The following is a 20,419-nucleotide window of genomic DNA, read 5'->3' as shown; positions in this document are numbered from 1 at the left end:
TCAGGGACGTGCGTTTGCGTTCGACTCTGCGGGAGTGTGGGCTGGATTTGGCTCCACTTCACTTTCTACTGCGCAGACTCCAGTCCCGAGTTCGCTATTGCGCAGACTCCGGTCCCAAATCAGCGCAATATGGCCGCGCCTTATTGGGACAACAGCGGCTTCAATTTTCTTCAGTGGAAGAGGATGAAGGTTCGTCGTCCATCTTTTTTACAGTCTGTGGTTGAAACCCAAACATTCCATCAAATTCTTTAATCTTGTAAAATCTGCCAATGTTTACCCTTGTTTTGCCCCATCTCTGTGGATTTTTGCCAAATGTTCGAATTTTGGCTTGCACTTCTGTAACAGTATTTTCTCACTGGCTAAACACCGTCTGGCTTAGCCTGGACAATAGCATGCACCGAATTCTCGCTATTGGGTGCGTGGAGGTATGCAGATAGATACATAGGTTGACAGGCAGGTAGGGCATTCTATCATTGCATTCGGACCGAACATTGGACCAAGATTTTATGGTTCTAGGACTTCCACAAAAGCTTTTGCTATCCAGGGTGTGAATAGACTTTCAACCAGTATAACAAAAAACAATGTTTATGAAAAACATTACATACCCTAAAATTACATAAAACATGCTAGATCTAAATTATTAATGGTCATTTATGTTTCTGTCAAACAACAACCTCCCCACCCCCAACAACAACCAGGTTTTTTTTTTGTGTGTGTGCTTTTTTTCTATATATAAAACACATTTTAATAACTGGCCTAAGTTATAATACACATACACAACAAATGTAACATTTTCAAATTTTTCATTCTCATTAATCAGTATTTATACTGGGTGGTAGTTTTTTTTTTTTTTTTTTTCTAGAGTATACTCCATTGGATAGTGCGTTTGATGAATTTACAGAAAATTTATATTGATTCCCCTGGAAATGACCTACAATCTTCATTTAGTAACCAAATAATATACACATTCTTTCTATGAGGACTGCGCTTCACTAAATAAAATGATTTGTTAAATGGTTGTTTAAGTTAGTAATTTGTTTGAGGTTGAATATGAAATTGTTTTGTGGTGAATTGGTAATATCTGAGGGAGCGCAGAGTCATGATCACTATATGGGAGAGCAAGCTTGTTGCTAGCTGAGAGATTCGTGCTGACGCCCTCTCGTATTACAGTAGTGCAATCTTGCCATTAAAATAGCACCAAAAACAGACTCAAATTAACTATGAAAACGAGAATAAAGTCGTACAAGCAGCAATCCATTACTTATTGGTTAAATGAACGGAGACTTTCACGTGTTTTTGAGACTATCCACGGGATCGGTGCCTATGGTCATAGGACAGATGCTCACTAGTGGGAGCCCAGTTAAAAGCCTGCAATGGTTTTTCAAAGGAAACCAGAGATGAGGGAATCACCCCCACCAGCATGCATTATAAAAATATTTATTCTCATTGCTGTGTAGCTTCATGTGTTCCAGTATGTATTTTCAGACCTGTTACCCATATCTCTGCCATGTATAGAATAACTATATCCCTCTGCTATTTTGTCTCTTGGCTGAGTGTCGAACAGCATAGCCAACCACAGCATGCCATTTCTCTCAAACAGTTATTTCCCCTCTACTTGTGGAAGAGACTAGTTCCCTAATTTATTTTAAACGACACATATGCCTTTTGTGTCGATTTGCTACTCTTTGTTTGATTTTTTAAAGTGGTGTGAGCTTCTGTCTTATCTGCCATGCACATACATAAATATGAACTGTTTACTCATGCCTGGGTGGTTGTTTTCAAATAAACGCTATAAATGTTCATAATAAAAAGTTCCTGTGTGGTCCATCTGTTGTTTTTGTTGAAAGCATGCTTGCTGACCCTTATGTCATTATGATTGTAACCTGATAAATGTTGTAACAGCTGTGAATGACCTTTAAATCTCCCATGACTTCTAGCTTTAGACTACATTCTTGTTTGTAATCTTTAAACTGATGTTCACTCTAAGATGTGTATTTATAGATACATGCCATTGGCTACTAAATCTCATAACTAAAGCGATCCTGATCATAAATGAACAAGCATTCACAAGATTTTAATCTGCACAATTAATGTGTCCTTGAATGACATTTACAACTCCACAAAAAAAGGAAGATATTTGGACACTTAAGACACAATTAATAAATGTAAGAGAGTTTTTTTGGGGGGGCTCTTTCCAGTTGTCAAACGTTAGTGAAACACATTCATAGTTTATATGATGAACTATACACAATGAACTTGAGAGGAAATAATTTAATGGATCCACTAAAAAAAATCACAGTGGTATTGGATGTTTAGAATTAATAGCATGAATATGAAATTGATTAGGCAGTGAAATTCATACATTTACATGTAGCCTAAGTGTCAAAATATTTTGTGGGGCCATTGTATCTTGCTTTTCATGAATAACATCTTTTTAGTAAGCTCTCTCAGATATGGGTATTACAGGAAAAAAAGAAAATAAATATTTTTTCTTTTAACAGATATCCAGGAATTTTACGAAGTGACCTTATTGGACAATCAGAGATGTGGGGAATCAGTGAAAGTGCCCGATGCAATACCCCCAGTGAACCTGTGGGATTTCTCCAGCATTCAAAGCACAACGGTGACTTCAGACACCCTGCCCAGCCTTAGCACCAGCATAGAGGTAAGTGTGCTTCAATTTCTAATCATCTGAATTAGATTACTGAATAGAGCTTTTTTTAGGTCAGATTAATGTTGTGTCATTTGATGTCTGCACACATATTTCTAGGATTTCACAAACATCTCAGTGTAAAAACATTTAAAGAAATTCAGAAAATGGCATGCTGCTTGTTTTCACAAGTCATGAAACAAGTCATGCCACAATATGGTCATTTAATTAGAAAGTACTGCATTCAGATAACAAAGCAACAACCAAACATGGCCTCTGCTTGACTGACATTTTTATTGGGGATTAATGGCAACTTAAGTTTCTTAAACTTCATTTGTAACTGTTATGAATTTGAAATGGCCACATGCTTTTGCTGTCACACCCTCTATGTAATCATCAGTCAGGCTTTCTGAGAATTTAACATCCTTCTTTTCATGCTATCACAATTGTCATTGATATTGAAAACAAATACAATGAATGAGTTTTTCTGCTCTGTGTAACTGCAGTCGCTGTGTATGCTTGTGTATGCTTTGTGCACTTGAATACTTAAGTATTCAATACTGTACTTATGCAGAATATCCTAAAATAAGCAATTTTTCAGTCATTTCAGTGACCTCTTAAAAGCATAACAAGATAGATAAGTTGTGACAGAATTGCTGCATTAACTCATTTTAAGTAACTAAACTAAACAAGCAGTAAAAATCATTTTTTTTTTTGCATGTAGGAGTGGATGTTCAGAGACTTCATCTGCTTGATGTTTGCTTAAAGTGTTATGAAAAACATTTCATCACCAGTGATTTCTCAACCACAGTTATGAAAAATGTCGAAAAAGTGGATGTGGTAAGCTGCGAATGAGAGAGAAGAGAACACAACAGTTGTCTTTTCCAGACAGTTTTATTTCACTTTAGTTAAAAGTATAAAAGGTTCTCACAAATGCGTAATGCACGCAACAAAATGAACAAACATATTAAACATGGTTTTGTAAGCTCACAATTTATTACACAATTACAGATAATTTTATATGTGTATTTAATGGTAAATGGTAAATATCACTAGTAAACAGTATTTTTTTTTATTGTGCTTTTCCAAACTGCAGTTTTACATAATTATGCACAAAGTGTGAAAATTTTAAAGTGTATAAAATATTTATTTTTATACAATGTAATTGTGTTTTTAGGAAACATGCTAGCCATGAAACTACAAACCCGATTCCAAAAAAGTTGGGACACTGTACAAATTGTGAGTAAAAAAGGAATGGAATAATTTACAAATCTCATAAACTTATATTTTATTCACAATAGAATATAGAAAACATATCAAATGTTGAAAGTGAGACATTTTGAAATGTCATGCCAAATATTGGCTCATTTTGGATTTCATGAGAGCTACACATTCCAAAAAAGTTGGGACAGGTAGCAATAAGAGGCCGGAAAAGTTAAATGTACATATAAGGAACAGCTGGAGGACCAATTTGCAACTTATTAGGTCAATTGGCAACATGATTGGGTATAAAAAGAGCCTCTCAGAGTGGCAGTGTCTCTCAGAAGTCAAGATGGGCAGAGGATCACTAATTCCCCCAATGCTGCGGCGAAAAATAGTGGAGCAATATCAGAAAGGAGTTTCTCAGAGAAAAATTGCAAAGAGTTTGAAGTTATCATCATCTACAGTGCATAATATCATCCAAAGATTCAGAGAATCTGGAACAATCTCTGTGTGTAAGGGTCAAGGCCTGAAAACCATACTGGATGCCCGTGATCTTCGGGCTCTTAGACGGCACTGGATCACATACAGGAATGCTACTGTAATGGAAATCACAACATGGGCTCAGGAATACTTCCAGAAAACATTGTCAGTGAACACAATCCACCGTGCCATTGGCCGTTGCCGGCTAAAACTCTATAGGTCAAAAAAGAAGCCATATCTAAACATGATCCAGAAGCGCAGGCATTTCTCTGGGCCAAGGCTCATTTAAAATGGACTGTGGCAAAGTGGAAAACTGTTCTGTGGTCAGACGAATCAAAATTTGAAGTTCTTTTTGGTAAACTGGGATGCCATGTCATCCAGACTTAAGAGGACAAGGACAACCCAAGTTGTTATCAGCACTCAGTTCAGAATCCTGCATCTCTGATGGTATGGGGTTGCATGAGTGCGTGTGGCATGGGCAGATTACACATCTGGAAAGCCACCATCAATGCTGAAAGGTATATCCAAGTTCTAGAACAACATATGCTCCGCTCCCATCCAGATGTTGTCTCTTTCAGGGAAGACCTTGCATTTTCCAACATGCCAATGCCAGACCACATACTGCATCAATTACAACATCGTGGCTGCGTAGAAGAAGGATCAGGGTATTGAAATGGCCAGCCTGCAGTCCAGATCTTCCACCCATAGAAAACATTTGGCGCATCATAAAGAGGAAGATGCGACAAAGAAGACCTAAGACAGTTGAGCAATTAGAAGCCTGTATTAGACAAGAATGGGACAACATTCCTATTGCAACTTGTCTCCTCAGTCCCCAGACGTTTGCAGACTGTTATAAAAAGAAGAGGGGGTGCCACACAGTGGTAAACATGGCCTTGTCCCAACTTTTTTGAGATGTGTTGATGCCATGAAATTTAAAATCAACTTATTTTTCCCTTAAAATTATACATTTTCTCAGTTTAAACATTTGATATGTCATCTATGTTGTATTCTGAATAAAATATTGAAATTTGAAACTTCCACATCATTGCATTCTGTTTTTATTCACAATTTGTACAGTGTCCCAACTTTTTTGGAATCGGGTTTGTAGCTTTATAGCCGTAAATTTATATTCCAAAAATGTTTCAAGTGTTATTCCACCTCAAAATGCTTTGAAACACTAATGACAGAATTCCCATATTTCTCAAAAATTGCATAAATTAATCACTTGTGGTAACGAAATTGAGATTGGATATGGATAGTGACTTGTCTTACCACTATCTTAGTGTCTGCAACTGTAAAAAAAACCTGTTGATTTTACAAAATAAAACTGGCAGCTGTTGTTGCCATAATAATTCTAATAAATTCAGTAAAAATTTTAACAACTTTACAAAACAACCCGTAAGTATTTACATCTTAAAAAGTAAAATAAAACATGTATAACCACACTGCTACTAAACTGTTTTGTACCTTTAACATACTGACAACCACCATAGTAACACAGGTGCTAAAGGGAAAGCCAGGTGAAGAAGTTCATCACAAGTAGCTTTTCCACAAGCTGAGGTAAATAATAATATAGAAGGTGCACTGTGTCATACATCCCAATACAAAACACCATAATAGTAAAGCCGCAGTCAAGCTAGACTTTGAGCACATAAAATTTCTACTGACACTACAACAGTCGTAATATGACATCACAGTCTGTGTCTTTTCATTAGAATGGTTTCATTTCAGCTCACACCGGTCAGACTGACCTTATGTTAGTCACAGATCTTAACGTGATACGAATTCTCAAGAGTTCATCAAACTTGAACATTAGAACACGAAATTCGCATGAGCTAGTGTTTTCTGTCTTCCGCATTTGCATGCATATAAATGGATGTCAGTGGAATGAAACGTTTAGTGTGATCGCCCCCTAAAAGGGATAGTTCACCCAAAAATGAAAATTTGCTATTAATTTACTCACCCCTATTTTAGAACAGTAAAGAAGTTTTTATCTGAAACCGTGGTCCTTGGTGATTCATGAAATGCAAGTATTTGACTGTTTGCCGGAGGCTATGAATTACATGTAATATTGTTGTAAATAATGTGCAGTTTCTTGCACTGAATAATTGCTTCATAAGATCTTAATATATCGTCAGGAGCCACAGGTTTTAATTTTGTGTTCCTTGCATTTTAAGAATCACCATGGACCAGGGTTACAGTTAAAAATCTTCTGTACTGTTCTACTGAAGAAAAAAAGTCACCTACATCTTCGATGGCCTGACGGTGAGTAAATTAGCAGCAAATTTTCATTTTTGGGTCAACTATTCCTTTAACACACATGACATAAAATAATGCAATAAACACTTATTTTCTAACATAAGATGAAACGTGGAACCCTAATGTACATAACTGATTTGAAAAAGCTAAGAGACAAACATTTATTTCAGTGAAAAATGTCAAATATGTAGTGTCACAGTCACAAAGGGAATTCTGGGAGTGTTGTTGTAAATTATTGGATGCATTAAAGATGAAACGGTATGAAAATTTCTTATTATTATAGTGGCCAAAAGGGTTGTTAAAATGTGCTGGAACTGTTCAACTGACACACAAATCGTTTCTTTATTTAAAATCATAGTTTGACAAAAAACCATAGTTTATCTAATAACATGTACGAAATTTTCACACATAGCTTTTAAAAAGCTTCATAAAATACTAAACCTCATATTATCTTTAAATAAAGAAAAGAGTTGTCAAAATGATAATTGATTAATAAATGATTATATGTATTTTATCTGCTCCGTAAATAATTCTAAATACCTTATCCTAATTGTTTAGATGTGTAGCATCTACAAAAGTTTTTTATATATATATATATATATCAACTTGCCAAAATTTACAGCAGGGGATGCAAATTCTGTCTGTTTGGTTTTTTTTTTGGGCCAGGCAAAAACTGCACAGGCTGAATGTAAATCTAACTCTCTCTTAATCCACTTTTGACACTAGGTGGCGCTTGTGGAACAGCAGAATAAGAGCTGTTTCCCGTAACCTCCGTGGAGAAAGCATTGCAATACGAACACTTCTTTATTAGGTTTTACATGGAGCGAAGATGAAAACAAAATGCCATCGAATCTTTTCTGAAGTCAGCACCTTAAGAGGTGCATTCATATAATTAATTAATTTATATATTCATTTGTGTAATTCCCATAGCACTCTTAAAACCTCCCAGCTTTCCGCTTTGTTTTCACACAAAAACTACTCTGTGCGCTGTGCACATATGAGACGGTTACTTAAAACTTTGCTTTATGCTGGACAGTATCTATTTATCCTGAATTGTTCAAATCGCAGTAATTGAATACAGTTTTAATGATAATTAAAATATAAAATGGTAATACTAACCGTGGGGAATTTATCATGATTGAATCATGATTTATCGTCAAACCAGTAATCGTTTCATCCGTACTGAAATGCAACAGAATTTAACTTTAAAATTAAATTAAATTTCCTGTTAAATCTATTACAGTTTTTCACTGTATGAAATCTTTCAAACAGCAGTTAGACTTAGATGTGTAAACCGTGGATGCAGTATGTATGTTTGTAGCTGGACCAGTCTGTTTTGGGAAGGCAGTTGTCACAATACCACCACCTGCCTGCAGTGTGTAGAGATGTACAACATGAACAGCCACTTTTGAATGGATTTACAAAAGAACAGATTATTCTGTTTTTAGCAAAGCAGTATTGGCTCCACATATTAGCTAAGTTTGAAAGAGGACCTTTACCGATTGACTAATATCCCACCAGCAACATGACATTTTCAGAATGACCCGTTTCACAAGACAAAATGTTGTTCATTTTTCTGTGGGTGAGTAAGTCACTAAGCTGATCTGATTCTATAAACTGGCAGACCTTTATATCAATACAGCTTGGAGCCCTGAAGAATTGATCATTTATTCAGATTTATTCTCATTTGTCTTCCACTGTAACTTACAGTATTTTCTAATATTTTGTTTTATACAAACAAAATATTAGTTGCTGCTTTTTTCAGGCTTTTGAACTTCATAATAATGAAATATAGGTAAATTTAACTCCTCTGCTGTGTATTTCAATGTCCTCAATGTTCAATCTTTTCCCTCTTGTTTCTTTCTGTGTTAATATAATGGCCACTCTCAGGACTCTCCCCTCCTAAATGAAATCCTTCATGTGCTCGCTAAAGCTAAATCCTCCCCCAGTGAGCTGGACCAAGTAAGTATCATACCGGCACGGGTCTGGTGGGTTGGGCATCCCCCATGGCCGCATGTCTGGGCCGCTCATTTCCTCTTACCCCGTTCCTCAAGCCTTGTTGATGGGGATTACTCCAAGAATAGAGGGACTCATGTTTCATTGCGCTCCATTCAAACTTGCCTTATGGGTCTGCTGTGGACGAATGTCGCAGCATTGTCGGTGGAAAGTCAAGTTTTGGTGGCCAAGCTGTGGGTGGCATTTTCACAATTCTGAAACTTTATTAAAAAATGTGTTAGCCCCATTAAATTATTAATCTCTAAAATGTGACATTTATTTCAGAATGTGTTCAGCTGAATACAGCTGATCACTTTTTAGAATTTGTGGAATTGGACTTTAAAATATATTTAATATAATTGTGAAAATGTCAATTTGGTGTTTTAAGTTTAAAAATCTCTTTGTACCAATGTGTATTTAAAACTCTTATCTAAGGACTGTGTTTTTTTTATACCGAAATTTGTGTATTTTGCATTGGTGACCTTTTGACTTGTATGATTATACCTTGCCATCCTTTTCAAACTAAATTTCATTACTGACCCATTTCACAAACTGTGATGACACATTTCTATTGCAATAATTAACATTGCAAAGTTTTTAATATTTTAATTTTTTTACACTTTACTTTGTCTTCTATAGTATAAAATTACTGGTAAAAAAAGAAGTAAATGCTAATTTAGCTTCTAATATAGCTGCTGAGCTAGTGACTGAAATGTATAAAAAATGGAAAGACCTTTGTCAAATATGTTTACACACACAAGGAATTTGTCTTGGTGACAGGAGCTTCTAGTGCAGAAAGGGATTGTTCTTGGTGACAGGAGTTTATGGTGTTGTATTAAATGTATTATTTTTTTAATAAATAAAATGGACAATAAAAAGTAATAGGAATGCAGTAGTGTATTTCTCTTTTACTGCTGGAGAAAATGGAAATGTAAAAGTAGTATTTGCTATGGTCTCCCATGTACCCCATATCTACAATTAAATGTTATCATGCAATTGTTCACTTTTATGTTCCAATCTTGGAATTGTGAAAAGGGTTCATTATGGAAAAACCCAGGTCACGGGAGATTGTGGGGACTGTGGAAGCTAGAGGGGTGGAATAATGTCAGTTTAAGGTTTTTAAAAACATAGCTAATTCTTGTAAAAAATTAGTTAAAACTTAAAGGTGCACTATGGAGAATTTTCTTAAAAAAAAAAAAAAAATTGTAGACCTATACAAAAATGATCCCTCTCAAACATTACTTGGTGGTATGTGTCTGCAGAGAGCCCCCAGCCAATAGCGATGCACAACACGGGTGAGTGCAGGACTTTATCGTGAAGTTATCATTTATTTCAACTCCTGAAGCCCTGCTAATTTCTCCTGTCTCAACACAAAAACAACTTTTGTTGCTATTGCCTTATTGACTGCTATATCTAACTTGACAGATTAAGCATTGTAATAAAGTTTTTCTGATGACATGTGATAATTCTTTATTAGTGAGCTGGACAACTGATCTGTTATAATAGATCAGTGAGCTAGAATGAAGATGGCTAAACTGCTTGCAAATTACAGCCAGTCATCTAACTATTAGTGTAACTGTATTAAAAAATGCTTTTTATGCATGATAAACATGATATTTTCGAAATGCCTCATCACTCATCATCCCGCAGATAGTGAGTTGGTTGGGCTATTAGTGTAACTGTATTAAAAAATGCTTTTTATGCATGATTGAGGTCTCTGCAGAACAAAAAAGGCATTTCCCAGTTTTAAATTTTCATATGGGCATAGGCGTTTTTCAACCTCATTACCTGATTTGCTGAAATTGTCTGGGCAATTTCTGGAGAAACACTAAGAGAGATTGCATGTATATACATGTAAGTGGATTGTGGTGTAAATTAAAGGTTTTTTATTTTTTTTGAGAATTTTTTTATATAAAAAGCTCTGTGGCCTCATTTATAACCATTTCGTACGCACAAAACATGGCCTGAAAGAGGCGTATGCCACTTCCTACGTAAAAGATGATTTATAAAAACAAACTTGACAGGAAAATTTGCGCACCGGCACGCAAACTCTGACTCATGCGTATGCACATTTTTACTACAGTGAGCAAAACAATGAAGTATTTTAAACTCTGTTTTAATTTTGATATAAACAATTAGATTAAAAATGACATTCATTAATGAAGATGAGCACTGAGATACATAAAGTCATTATGCAGAAGTTAAAGATGATATGAATACATATTTGTAGTGGATGCACTGTATTTTTGATCACTTTTCCTCTGGCATGCTATGTTTTAATGACAGGGAGGAGTGCTAGGCGCACAATAATTCCTCCTAAAACTGAACTGCAGATCTCACGTTATGAGAAAATATGTTTAGTGAGAACAAGGAAATGATGCGCACTTCGATATTATGGGAGACACTGCTGGATTCGGTGGATGAACGGTCCATCGGCCGGTTGAATAGGTCCAGTGACAATACTGTACAACTACTGCTGCACAGAGATGTTGATGTGTGCAGGCAGACTCCTGTGATAGTCAAATATTTGAAGGATAGAATTTAAAGAAAATGGTTTCATTTTTAAAAAATTTGTCAGTGACGCGCCGAGTCAGACAACTGCATTTTCTACTGCAAAATATAAGTAGACCAAACTAGCCTATATAAATTACCCTGAAACATATGTGTACATTATCAGCAAAAGGCATAAATTTCATTTATTTAAAACAATTATATAGCCTACTATTTGGTCAGTGTAAAAGAATGAATCAACTCTTTTCTATAAAGTTTCTCTGAAAAGTATTTTATACAATTTAGTTTTTATGGATTTTTTGATATATTTATTCTAAAACATAAGGATACTGGATGATTTTCACCAATGTAAACTGAATGCCATTTATAGTCCGTGTCTCCTTAATGTCTTGTCTTACCTTTAACGGTTTTAAATATGGTGTCACGTGGAATTCTACATAAAGTTTTATAAATGAGGCCTCAGAGCAGTCTACTTCCACTCACAATCAGGGGTTAACTAAAATTAGCTAACATTCACTATTCTGTTTGGTCAGTTTTGTCATCAATCACCATTCATCATTGTGTCTATGGTCAATTAAGTAGTCTGAAGTAGTCTAAAGTTTTCTGAGTCATCATTTCAGGTCACATTTTCTTTATATTAATGCATGTTGCAAGGGGTCAGTTAAATATCAATAATAAATCTAAATCTCATGCTCCAAAATATTATAACATGAGTGATTTGAAATTGGACTGCGCTACAAGAATTTTTGTCCAAAAAAACAAAACAACCATAATCTTACATGAGTAAAATGTTACCATATGTCTATGGCTATGAACAGTTTTTGAATGCGTTTTTCTCCAGTTTTATGGAAGTCCTTAAGGCATGCAGCTTTATTTTTTTTATTTGTTGATTTTTCTTGATCTAGGCATAACAATATAGTTCCAATCACTAGAAAACAAGAAAGAAAAAAAGGCTTCTGTATTTGTTTGATTGGTATGTTAAAAAAAAAAAAAACCCTATTCGGGTTTAAAAAAGACCAATACTAGTTGGGAAACCCCCCCTTTTGTTCCACAGAGACCTATACTTGGGTATAGGGGCCAAGTTTGAATATTGTATTTGCAAACAGCAATTGAAAATTTCTACTTAGTGTACTTTTAAATGCACAAAGCAAAATCACTCCTATTACAAGCAACAAGGCTAAGTGCCCTGTGTGTTGATGCAACACTCGCTTAGTTGCCAGACATCTTATACTTATGTTCAGTATGTTTTGTTATAACAAAATATAATATTCTGTTATACTGTTAATAAATACAATGTTTAAAAATGACTTTTGTTAATCTCAATAGAGACAATGAAGTTACTTTGGATGTTAAAATATGTTTAATGCATGTGTATTTTTGGACTTAAGTAGTGATGTAGTTGTAGTTGATGTGGGAAATGTGCGCTGTGTCTAAGTACTTCATATTTCCCCTGCCAACATGAACACCAACACTAGAACTATTTTGTTAGAGATGGGTAAGAGATGTTTATTACCCAGTGTTCTTTTTGTTTCCTTTGATCCAAAAACCTTTATGGAACTGCAGCATGTACAGAGGCTGCTTCTGAAAGGAAGGGCTAATCACTGTGCACATCAAATATTTATACTTGGACTGCATTTCAGGACAATCTACAGTATGATCTGTATAAAGGCTGCTTTTACACCGTTGGCTCAGTGTTAAAATGTGTGTGAGGTGACTGATGGTGGGGCTGCATCAGCTGGGAACATGCTTGAGAGCTGCCAAACACTTTCTCTGTGGGGTGTCTGGATTTCTCTTTCCTGTATGGGTTGTCACTTTCAAATCTGTACTTGTTAGTCTTTACAGGATGTGACACACTGTTGTGAATGAAATTATATTGCAGTGTAATTTTATATGTTAACAGTACTAGCATGATAAAGGTCAGGTGATTTTCTGAAATTTACTCTTCTGACGAGATCCATGCAGATCCATATAACGTCAATATAATGTTTTATGCTTGCTAATACGGTCTTTAACAAAGTATTAAAGTTAGATCTGGATCACAGCACAGCATGGGCATGCACCATAAACTAGATGGTTTAAGATGTCACGGACCACTGAATATTGTTATCTTTATTAAACATCGGGAAAACCCACCATTCTGTTTTAGACATTGACCCTTTCAATGACCATTTTCCTGTCGTGGTATAGTCTTTGCGCAGAATCCATAAATGAGGACATGGACTTCCAGAAAGAGAGAGGTTGTGTCCAGCGCTTTAATTTAAACGGATTTGATGGTCGCAAAACAGTAAAGGCCATTTACTCTAAGTTTAATCAGTGAGATGCTTGATGAAACGGTGCAAGAGCAAAGCGGCGTGGTGTTATTCAGTGCGCTCTTGCTTATGCGCTTTCAGGATCATTTGAAGACGTGCATATCTCTCTCTCCCCCTCTTTGTGAACTTCACTGACATGGGCAACAAGGAGAACAAATACAAACACGTGGATGGCTCTTGTTTTACTCTCGGTCCTTAAGGAGTAGCTGTGAGCTCCCCATTTATGAATGGATTCCGTGTGATTCTCGTTAAAGAAGAGAGTTGCGAAATGACATGCTGAGAGGCGCAAGGTCTCTGTCTGATACGTGAGAATGGACTGCATTTGTATTGTTACATCCAAGGTAAGCGCACAGATTAACGGTGACTTACTTGACCATCTGAATGAAGGCATTTACCTTATTTTGTTGTTGTTAATAATTCGGTTTATTGCTGTGTACACACTGTAATAGCCGTACTTTGCTAATTATGTAGTTATGGCAGTTTTATGAAATCAGCTTGTCCTTGAGCACCTTCAAATGCATTAAATTTGAGACACTGGTACCTGCTTTCTGTGTTGTGGAAAGTCAGTATATCTCTGCTCACAATAGAATACAATGTGATAATGGTAGTTTATAGTATTTTGTTATTTAATGTCTTTTGATGAGAAGGTTGTTCGAATCTGCCTTTGAAAACCTATATTGATTGACCTGTATTCAGTGTCCCATGTCATTTCCCTGTGTTCAACCGGTTCTCAACATCACCTGTCTGGTTATCTGCCTTTTCTTGGCACCTTATGGTTTCTTGAAAACTTATGGTTTGAGACCAAGTTTGAGGCTATGTACAGTTTTTTAAACTCATTCCATCAAGAGTTTGTTTCATAGCATCCCTGTGATACCTATTGTTTGATTCATATTGGCCTATACCTCAAACTAATTTATCAAAACAATATATGAATAGCATTTTTCTATTCTGAAAAATCCGTTCTGTAATAGTATAACATTATCATTTGTTAAACTGATTTGAGCTGGTATATTATTATATTTAAAAAATAAAACATTATATTTGAAAGTACTGCTAGGCAGCATGCTGGACATTGGTCTCACTGTAACGTGTTTGGTTTTCTCTTGGGAAACGGCAGTATGAGGCGGACATTGTGACTGGGACAGTGGCTGATTTGTATGTACTTAATTATGTATAATATATAATAATTATTATCACTCATAATTTGAGATAAATAACTTTCCTTTTTTTTTTTTGGATTTGTCACAAATTACATTTTGGCGTTTTTTTTTTTTTTTTAATTTTTATTTAATTTTATTTATTTTTTATTTTTTTTCATAATGTCAGTGTATTTGTGTTTACAGACTAATTAAAATAATAATGTAATATTTCCACACAAATGGCCTGTGTGGAAATATTACATTATTATTATAATTAGTCTGTAAACGGCCATTAACCGAGGCCGAAGATGCTGAAGACCGACGCAAAGAGGAGAATATATCAGGCATAACAAGATCACTGTTCACGATGCGTGGAATATAGGAAGGAAATCCAAATATTGAATTTTATTGAATGTGTTTTTGAGGGGAACGGAACTGATTGTTTTCAGAAATGGTGTTTTCTTTTCATTTTGCCTTCGTATAATGCATTTAAATTCGTGTTAAAGGGGTTATATGGTGTTGTTTGATGATGATATAAATTATTTTGTGTTATTTTGTGTATTTGGATGTGTTTATGCGGTTTAAGGTTCAAAAAACACATTATTTTCCATATAATGTACATTATTGTTTCTCCTATATGCCCTGTCTTTCTGAAACACGTTGATTTTAACAAAGCTCATCATTCTGAAAAGCGAGGTGTGCTCTGATTGGCCAGCTATCCAGTGCATTGTGATTGGCCGAATGACTCAAGCGTGTGACGGAAATGTTATGCCTCTTAACATACTATGCCATCTCCCAGGCCAGCAGCACAAGACTCAGTCCAGCTGCTTGTGCACATTTCATCACCGGTTCTCTTTTAGCAGATCAGTCAATGTACTGTTAGGAGTAACAGAATAACTCAGCATATTGGTTTATTTTTTGCGTCAGAGGAAGTGTAAGGCCGTTTACAAACCGAATAACTTAAGTAATTTGTGGATTAGTGCGTTCCTGGAGACGCAAACCATTGCATTCAAACGATTAAGTTCTATTTGGTGAACAGGTTCCACCAGTTCACTAAGAAGAGCCGGTTAAAAAGAAAGATTTGTTTGCAATCCAGACATCACTAGATGAGACAAAACCAATAAAACCCATTACGAACGATGCATTGGTTGCAGCCAGTGGGGACCCAAATTACTGATTATAATGACTTATACTGTCTTTTTAAGCGTTTGCATTGCGTATCGCGCGCTGCGTAAACATAAAACTGTGGCTGCATTTGTGATCTGAGAAAACAACAAGCCCTACTCTGCTGCTCAAAAACTCGTGTTTGAATCATCATTGACAAATTATTTAAATATTAAAAAATGTACTTACAGGCTGTGAGACGAAGCGCTCTGACTGTCCTTGCAAAGTTTTGAACTGCCCAGCTTATAGAAACAGCCATTGTGCCACAGACGCATTGCAGGCTACTGGTTCAGGAAAACAGTCCTCATCCTCCATAAAATGCGCAGCACCACCTCTGACCTGAATATTGGGTTGAACTGTTCTGGAACAGTGTTGTGAAATATATTTTAACCACTGAGTTCTAGTTGTGCCCTCCTTTTGGAAGGCCAAAGAAAGTAGTTTCGCTTTTACAACGAAATACACAGCGACTCCACAACATGGCCGCAGCGGCAACAAAGAGAATAAAAGTCACACCTTCTTTCTTTGTGTGAACATTTGGGCGGCGTTATGCAAATCTTCCCACATAGTGATGTAGACATGTGGGGGCATGTTAGAATGAGCCGTTTTAGGGGGGTGTGGTTGACTCTTAACTTTTATAAAGAATATCTCTTTGGATTTGAGACTTTAGTCTTTGCAACTTTACAGATCTTCTTTATGCACCAAGAGCTTGTAACACTCCAAAGAGAAAGGAAAAATTTAAATCGCATCATATGATCCCTTTAATATGCGCAGTGCTGCTGTGTTTACAGTAACCAAGGAAACGCTGTATTACTGTACCATAAGCCCTGCCTGCTCTCAGAGAGTGAATCTGCGTCTCATTCAGCCCACCTGCTATTTCTGTTTCATACAGATGTTTTATGTAGCATAATTTCACATAGCTAAAGTCAGGTCATTCTGTTTTTTGCTTCAGAGATTTTGAAATTATACAGTCTAATATGTATGTTATAATGTATTTTATTTTTTTCAATTCATGATTAAAATGCAGTGTTTGTTTCTTATTTATTATGGTTGTTATGATAATGGTGTTGTAACAGAGTGTGGAGTATGTGAATGTTATTTTATATGTGATTTTTCAGTTTCTGTACCTGAACATCTACAAACATAAAAACCTAAAGCATAATTTAATTTCTATCTTTGTGTTATAGGCCTACATTTAATTGTGCTATCACTGTAATTTGCTCATTTGTTCTTATTTACTGACTGTCACTTGTCTTTAATAATGTTTAAACTTTATATTTATGTTTACTTTTTGGCTAGTGATTTTTGCTGTGTATCAAAATTGAAATAGAGAATTGTAAAATTCAATTGGTATCTTAAATATTGGTGTCATATAAGCTTATTTATTAGAATACAAGATAACAGATAAAAAAAATGATAACAGCAACTATTTTACCGGGCCAGTAGAAAAAATCCTTAGTGTTGATCCCGTTTTATGACTATGGAAATTAAGTTGGATTGCACTTCAGAGTGCATGCTGCAGCAGTTTATGTTGTTCAGTTTATGAGCAGTTTAGCTCAGCCTGGAGTGACATTTTGCAGTGAACTCACAAACAGTTTATTTCATTTCTGAAAAATGTATGGTTATAATTTTTTTTTTTTTTTTTTTTTGCTACAGTGTACGCTTACATTTATGATCCCTAAATATAGACTACTCAAATGACATTTAGAAGTAAACCAATGAATAACATATGAGCTTCTGTTGTCAGAAATGTTGCAGATGAGATGAGTTTCCGCTCGAGAGCAGGGTTTGTGTCCCGGTTTTGGAATTCTCAGAGTTCTCACTTTCTGTCTCTTCTCCTTTCTCCCTAACCCCTGACACACCCACCCCTTGTTCTAAGTGCCTGGTTTTGAGGCGGCACAGATGATGGGCTCCAGCTGTGTGCAGTGACTGCATGTTTTTTGCATGCATGACTGCTCATGTCTCCTGTGGTTGGTGCCAGCCTCAGGGCGTGTCAGACTTGCAGTTAAAAGCGCATAGATTTCCATTTGGGCTTTGCATCGACTTCACCCAGTACCAGGAAACAAAGTCAGGAAGAAGCTCTTTTTGTATACATTCTTGGCTTTCTCTCTATCCTCACAAAATTTTATTATATTATCAGAGTTTTCCCTCCCTAAACTATCAGATATTTCCCTCCCTAAACAAAACCTCTTAAACATTTTCTTTGCTTGCCCATCAAGTTACTGACCCTACCATCCCCATTTTATTTACTTGTCAACATTATGCACTCTGAAACATTTAAATCGGGGTTTAAAGTTTACATGCTTTTAATAGTCTACTGGCCTGTTAAACTCAGCAGTGCCAAAGAGCTCTCTAATAAAACTAGCCATAGACTGGCCTAAGGGATTAAACAGAAACAAGTAATTCTGCTCATTCGTGCTTGTGTATGCTCTGTTCAAATTTTTTAGTGGGGCTGTTAGGGAGTCACTGTAGCATAGCCTGTATCAAATCTCATGCTAAACATTATCTAGAGATGTGCAATAATAGAAATTGTTCTGATTTAAATTTTTGTCTCCAACGATTATGAAAATCCAATAATCGAGATAAAACCATTATTGTGCCTTTATTCCACCCCCTTTCCAGCAGTGCACCTTTGCTCTTCTGTAAAAGCTCAAAATTCAGGTGCAAATCAGTAAAATCACGTAACGTGACTTTCACAAAAAGGGACGTGCTTGATTTATCAAAGTTTATTAGATTTTTTCATGTTTTCAAAAGAGCGAAAGAACTTGCGCTGTTCCTCAGGAGGCTTTCTGTGCATGAACAGAACACGGAACAGACAGAGACAGAACAGAACATGGACAAGTAAAGTGAGCTTTTAGTTTAAGGTACGTGCCTAAATGGTCAAATACAAAATCCGGCGCTTGGTGATTATTCACGTAAACCCTCATTGATTATGTCTTCAGTGAACGTAAACAGTTGAGAATGAAAATCCGTGCAGCTCTTAAAGTGACAGCAGGCTAAGTCCTGCTGCTGACTGTGTGCTTAATAGGGATGTGCGCTACGACTAATTTGACTGTCGTTTAAACGGAAGTTTTGTATCCGACTAGTCGACTAGTCTAAAAGCAAGAAACCCCCAAAAGATGGAAAGAAAAAAAAAAACGTTGTGCATGCATGTATATAATAGCCTCAGAGCAAGCAGATGAAACACAATAAATTATTTCATTGCTTTCGGAGGTGGATGCATGCTGCTGTTTGGGAACGCAGTCGTATACATTATTCAGAAATACTTTGATGACAGACTTTGCTGAGGCATTTCAGAACGACCATAACAACATTTCAGATGCTGTGGAACGAGATCATGCAGTCCGCTGCTAGTCAAGTTATCCTGCCTCATAGCGCAGATTCAAATTTAGCGTTTTATATTCAATTATATTTTTTTTTTAGTTAGATGAATTTATTTGTAAAATAATTTTCATTAATCCTTTTTCGCACAAGTCAAAAACACCTCAAGTGAGCATAAATTTTTTTTTGCGAATTAAGGGATTTTTATTTGAAATTTGCCGTTTCCATCACTCGTTTCTCATTCGATACTTCAAAATGCACATTAAAACAGGGTGGTGGAAACATATTCCTGTACTTGAAAAAACGTGCTCTGCATGAACTGATTTTTTTTTTTAATCTTATAAACTGTACACAAGTCCACATCATTAAGTCAAGTCAAGTCACTTTTATTGTCACATCACCGCAACACGTGCCTAGGTGAGTAAAATTCTTGGGAGCGTGCTTCAGAAATTGCAGAAACAATACAGACTTCAAAAGATGTACTATTAGACATACTTACAGTTAGCACTACACATTATACGCAGTATGTACAAACTTACAGTTAGCACTACACATTATATATAGATATTATATAGATTATACATGAACTGGATACACAAAATGTCATGGATATGCATTGGTTGGTATCCAGTGGTAGCAGGTAGATTATTGTATTAAATGCAGTGTGTATGTATAGTCCAGTGTTGAACTGTTGAATTTAAAGTGCAGTGTTTGTGGCATACCATATTGTGGGAGTATGCTGTAGGGTGCTGTAGGGTGTATTAGTTTTGACTGTTCATTAGTCTGATAGCCTGAGGGGAAAAAGCTATCCCTCAGTCGGCTAGTGCGGGATCGGATGCTGCGGAGATGTCTTCTTAAGGAGAGAGCAGTCTGTGGGACGGGTGGCTGGAGTCACTGATGATCCTCACGATTTTCCTTATACACCGCCTGGTGTAGGTGTCCTGGAGAGAGGGAAGCTCACCTCCAACAATGTGGCTGGCAGTTTACACGACCCTTTGCAGATCTTTGTGGTTGCCAGCGGTGCTGTTTCCAAACCAGGCAGTGATGCAGCCTGTCAGGATGCTCTCCACAGTGCAGGTGTAGAATCTTCTGAGGATGCTGGGGCTCATTCCAAACTTCCTCAGCCGTCTCAGGAAGAAGAGGCGTTGATGTGCCTTCTTCAGTTCAGTTAGGGGGAAGTCGTGGCCTAGTGGTTAGAGAGTTTGACTCCTAACCCTAAGGTTGTGGGTTTGAGTCTTGGGCCGCCAATACCATGACTGAGGAGCCCTTGAGCAAGGCACCGAACCCCCAACTGCTCCCCGGGCGTCGCAGCATAAATGGCTGCCCACTGCTCCGCGTGTGTGTTCACGGTGTGTGTGTTCACTGCTGTGTGTGTGCACTTTGGATGGGTT

At 36.5% G+C, this 20,419-nt stretch overlaps 1 protein-coding gene across 18 annotated transcripts in view; it reads left to right on the top strand.

The window, feature by feature from the left end:
* The window catches only part of LOC109052896 (discs large homolog 1-like protein), a 112,785-nt gene that overhangs the window by 7,884 nt on the left and 84,482 nt on the right, over window positions 1-20,419 (top strand). For 9 of the 18 annotated variants that reach the window (XM_042768348.1, XM_042768341.1, XM_042768369.1 and 6 more), the window contains exons 3-4: window positions 2,502-2,665; window positions 8,483-8,554. In XM_042768348.1, the coding sequence (XP_042624282.1) occupies window positions 2,502-2,665; window positions 8,483-8,554 (236 nt within the window). The remainder of the gene's footprint in view (window positions 1-2,501; window positions 2,666-8,482; window positions 8,555-20,419) is intronic. The other 9 variants (XM_042768441.1, XM_042768362.1, XM_042768400.1 and 6 more) reach the window with 1 other exon arrangement.

This window comes from Cyprinus carpio, chromosome A2, assembly GCF_018340385.1.
Source record: "Cyprinus carpio isolate SPL01 chromosome A2, ASM1834038v1, whole genome shotgun sequence".
Lineage (NCBI taxonomy): Eukaryota > Metazoa > Chordata > Actinopteri > Cypriniformes > Cyprinidae > Cyprinus > Cyprinus carpio.
The sequence above is the reverse complement of the archived record's forward strand: the minus strand, read 5'-3'. Positions and strand labels throughout refer to the sequence as shown.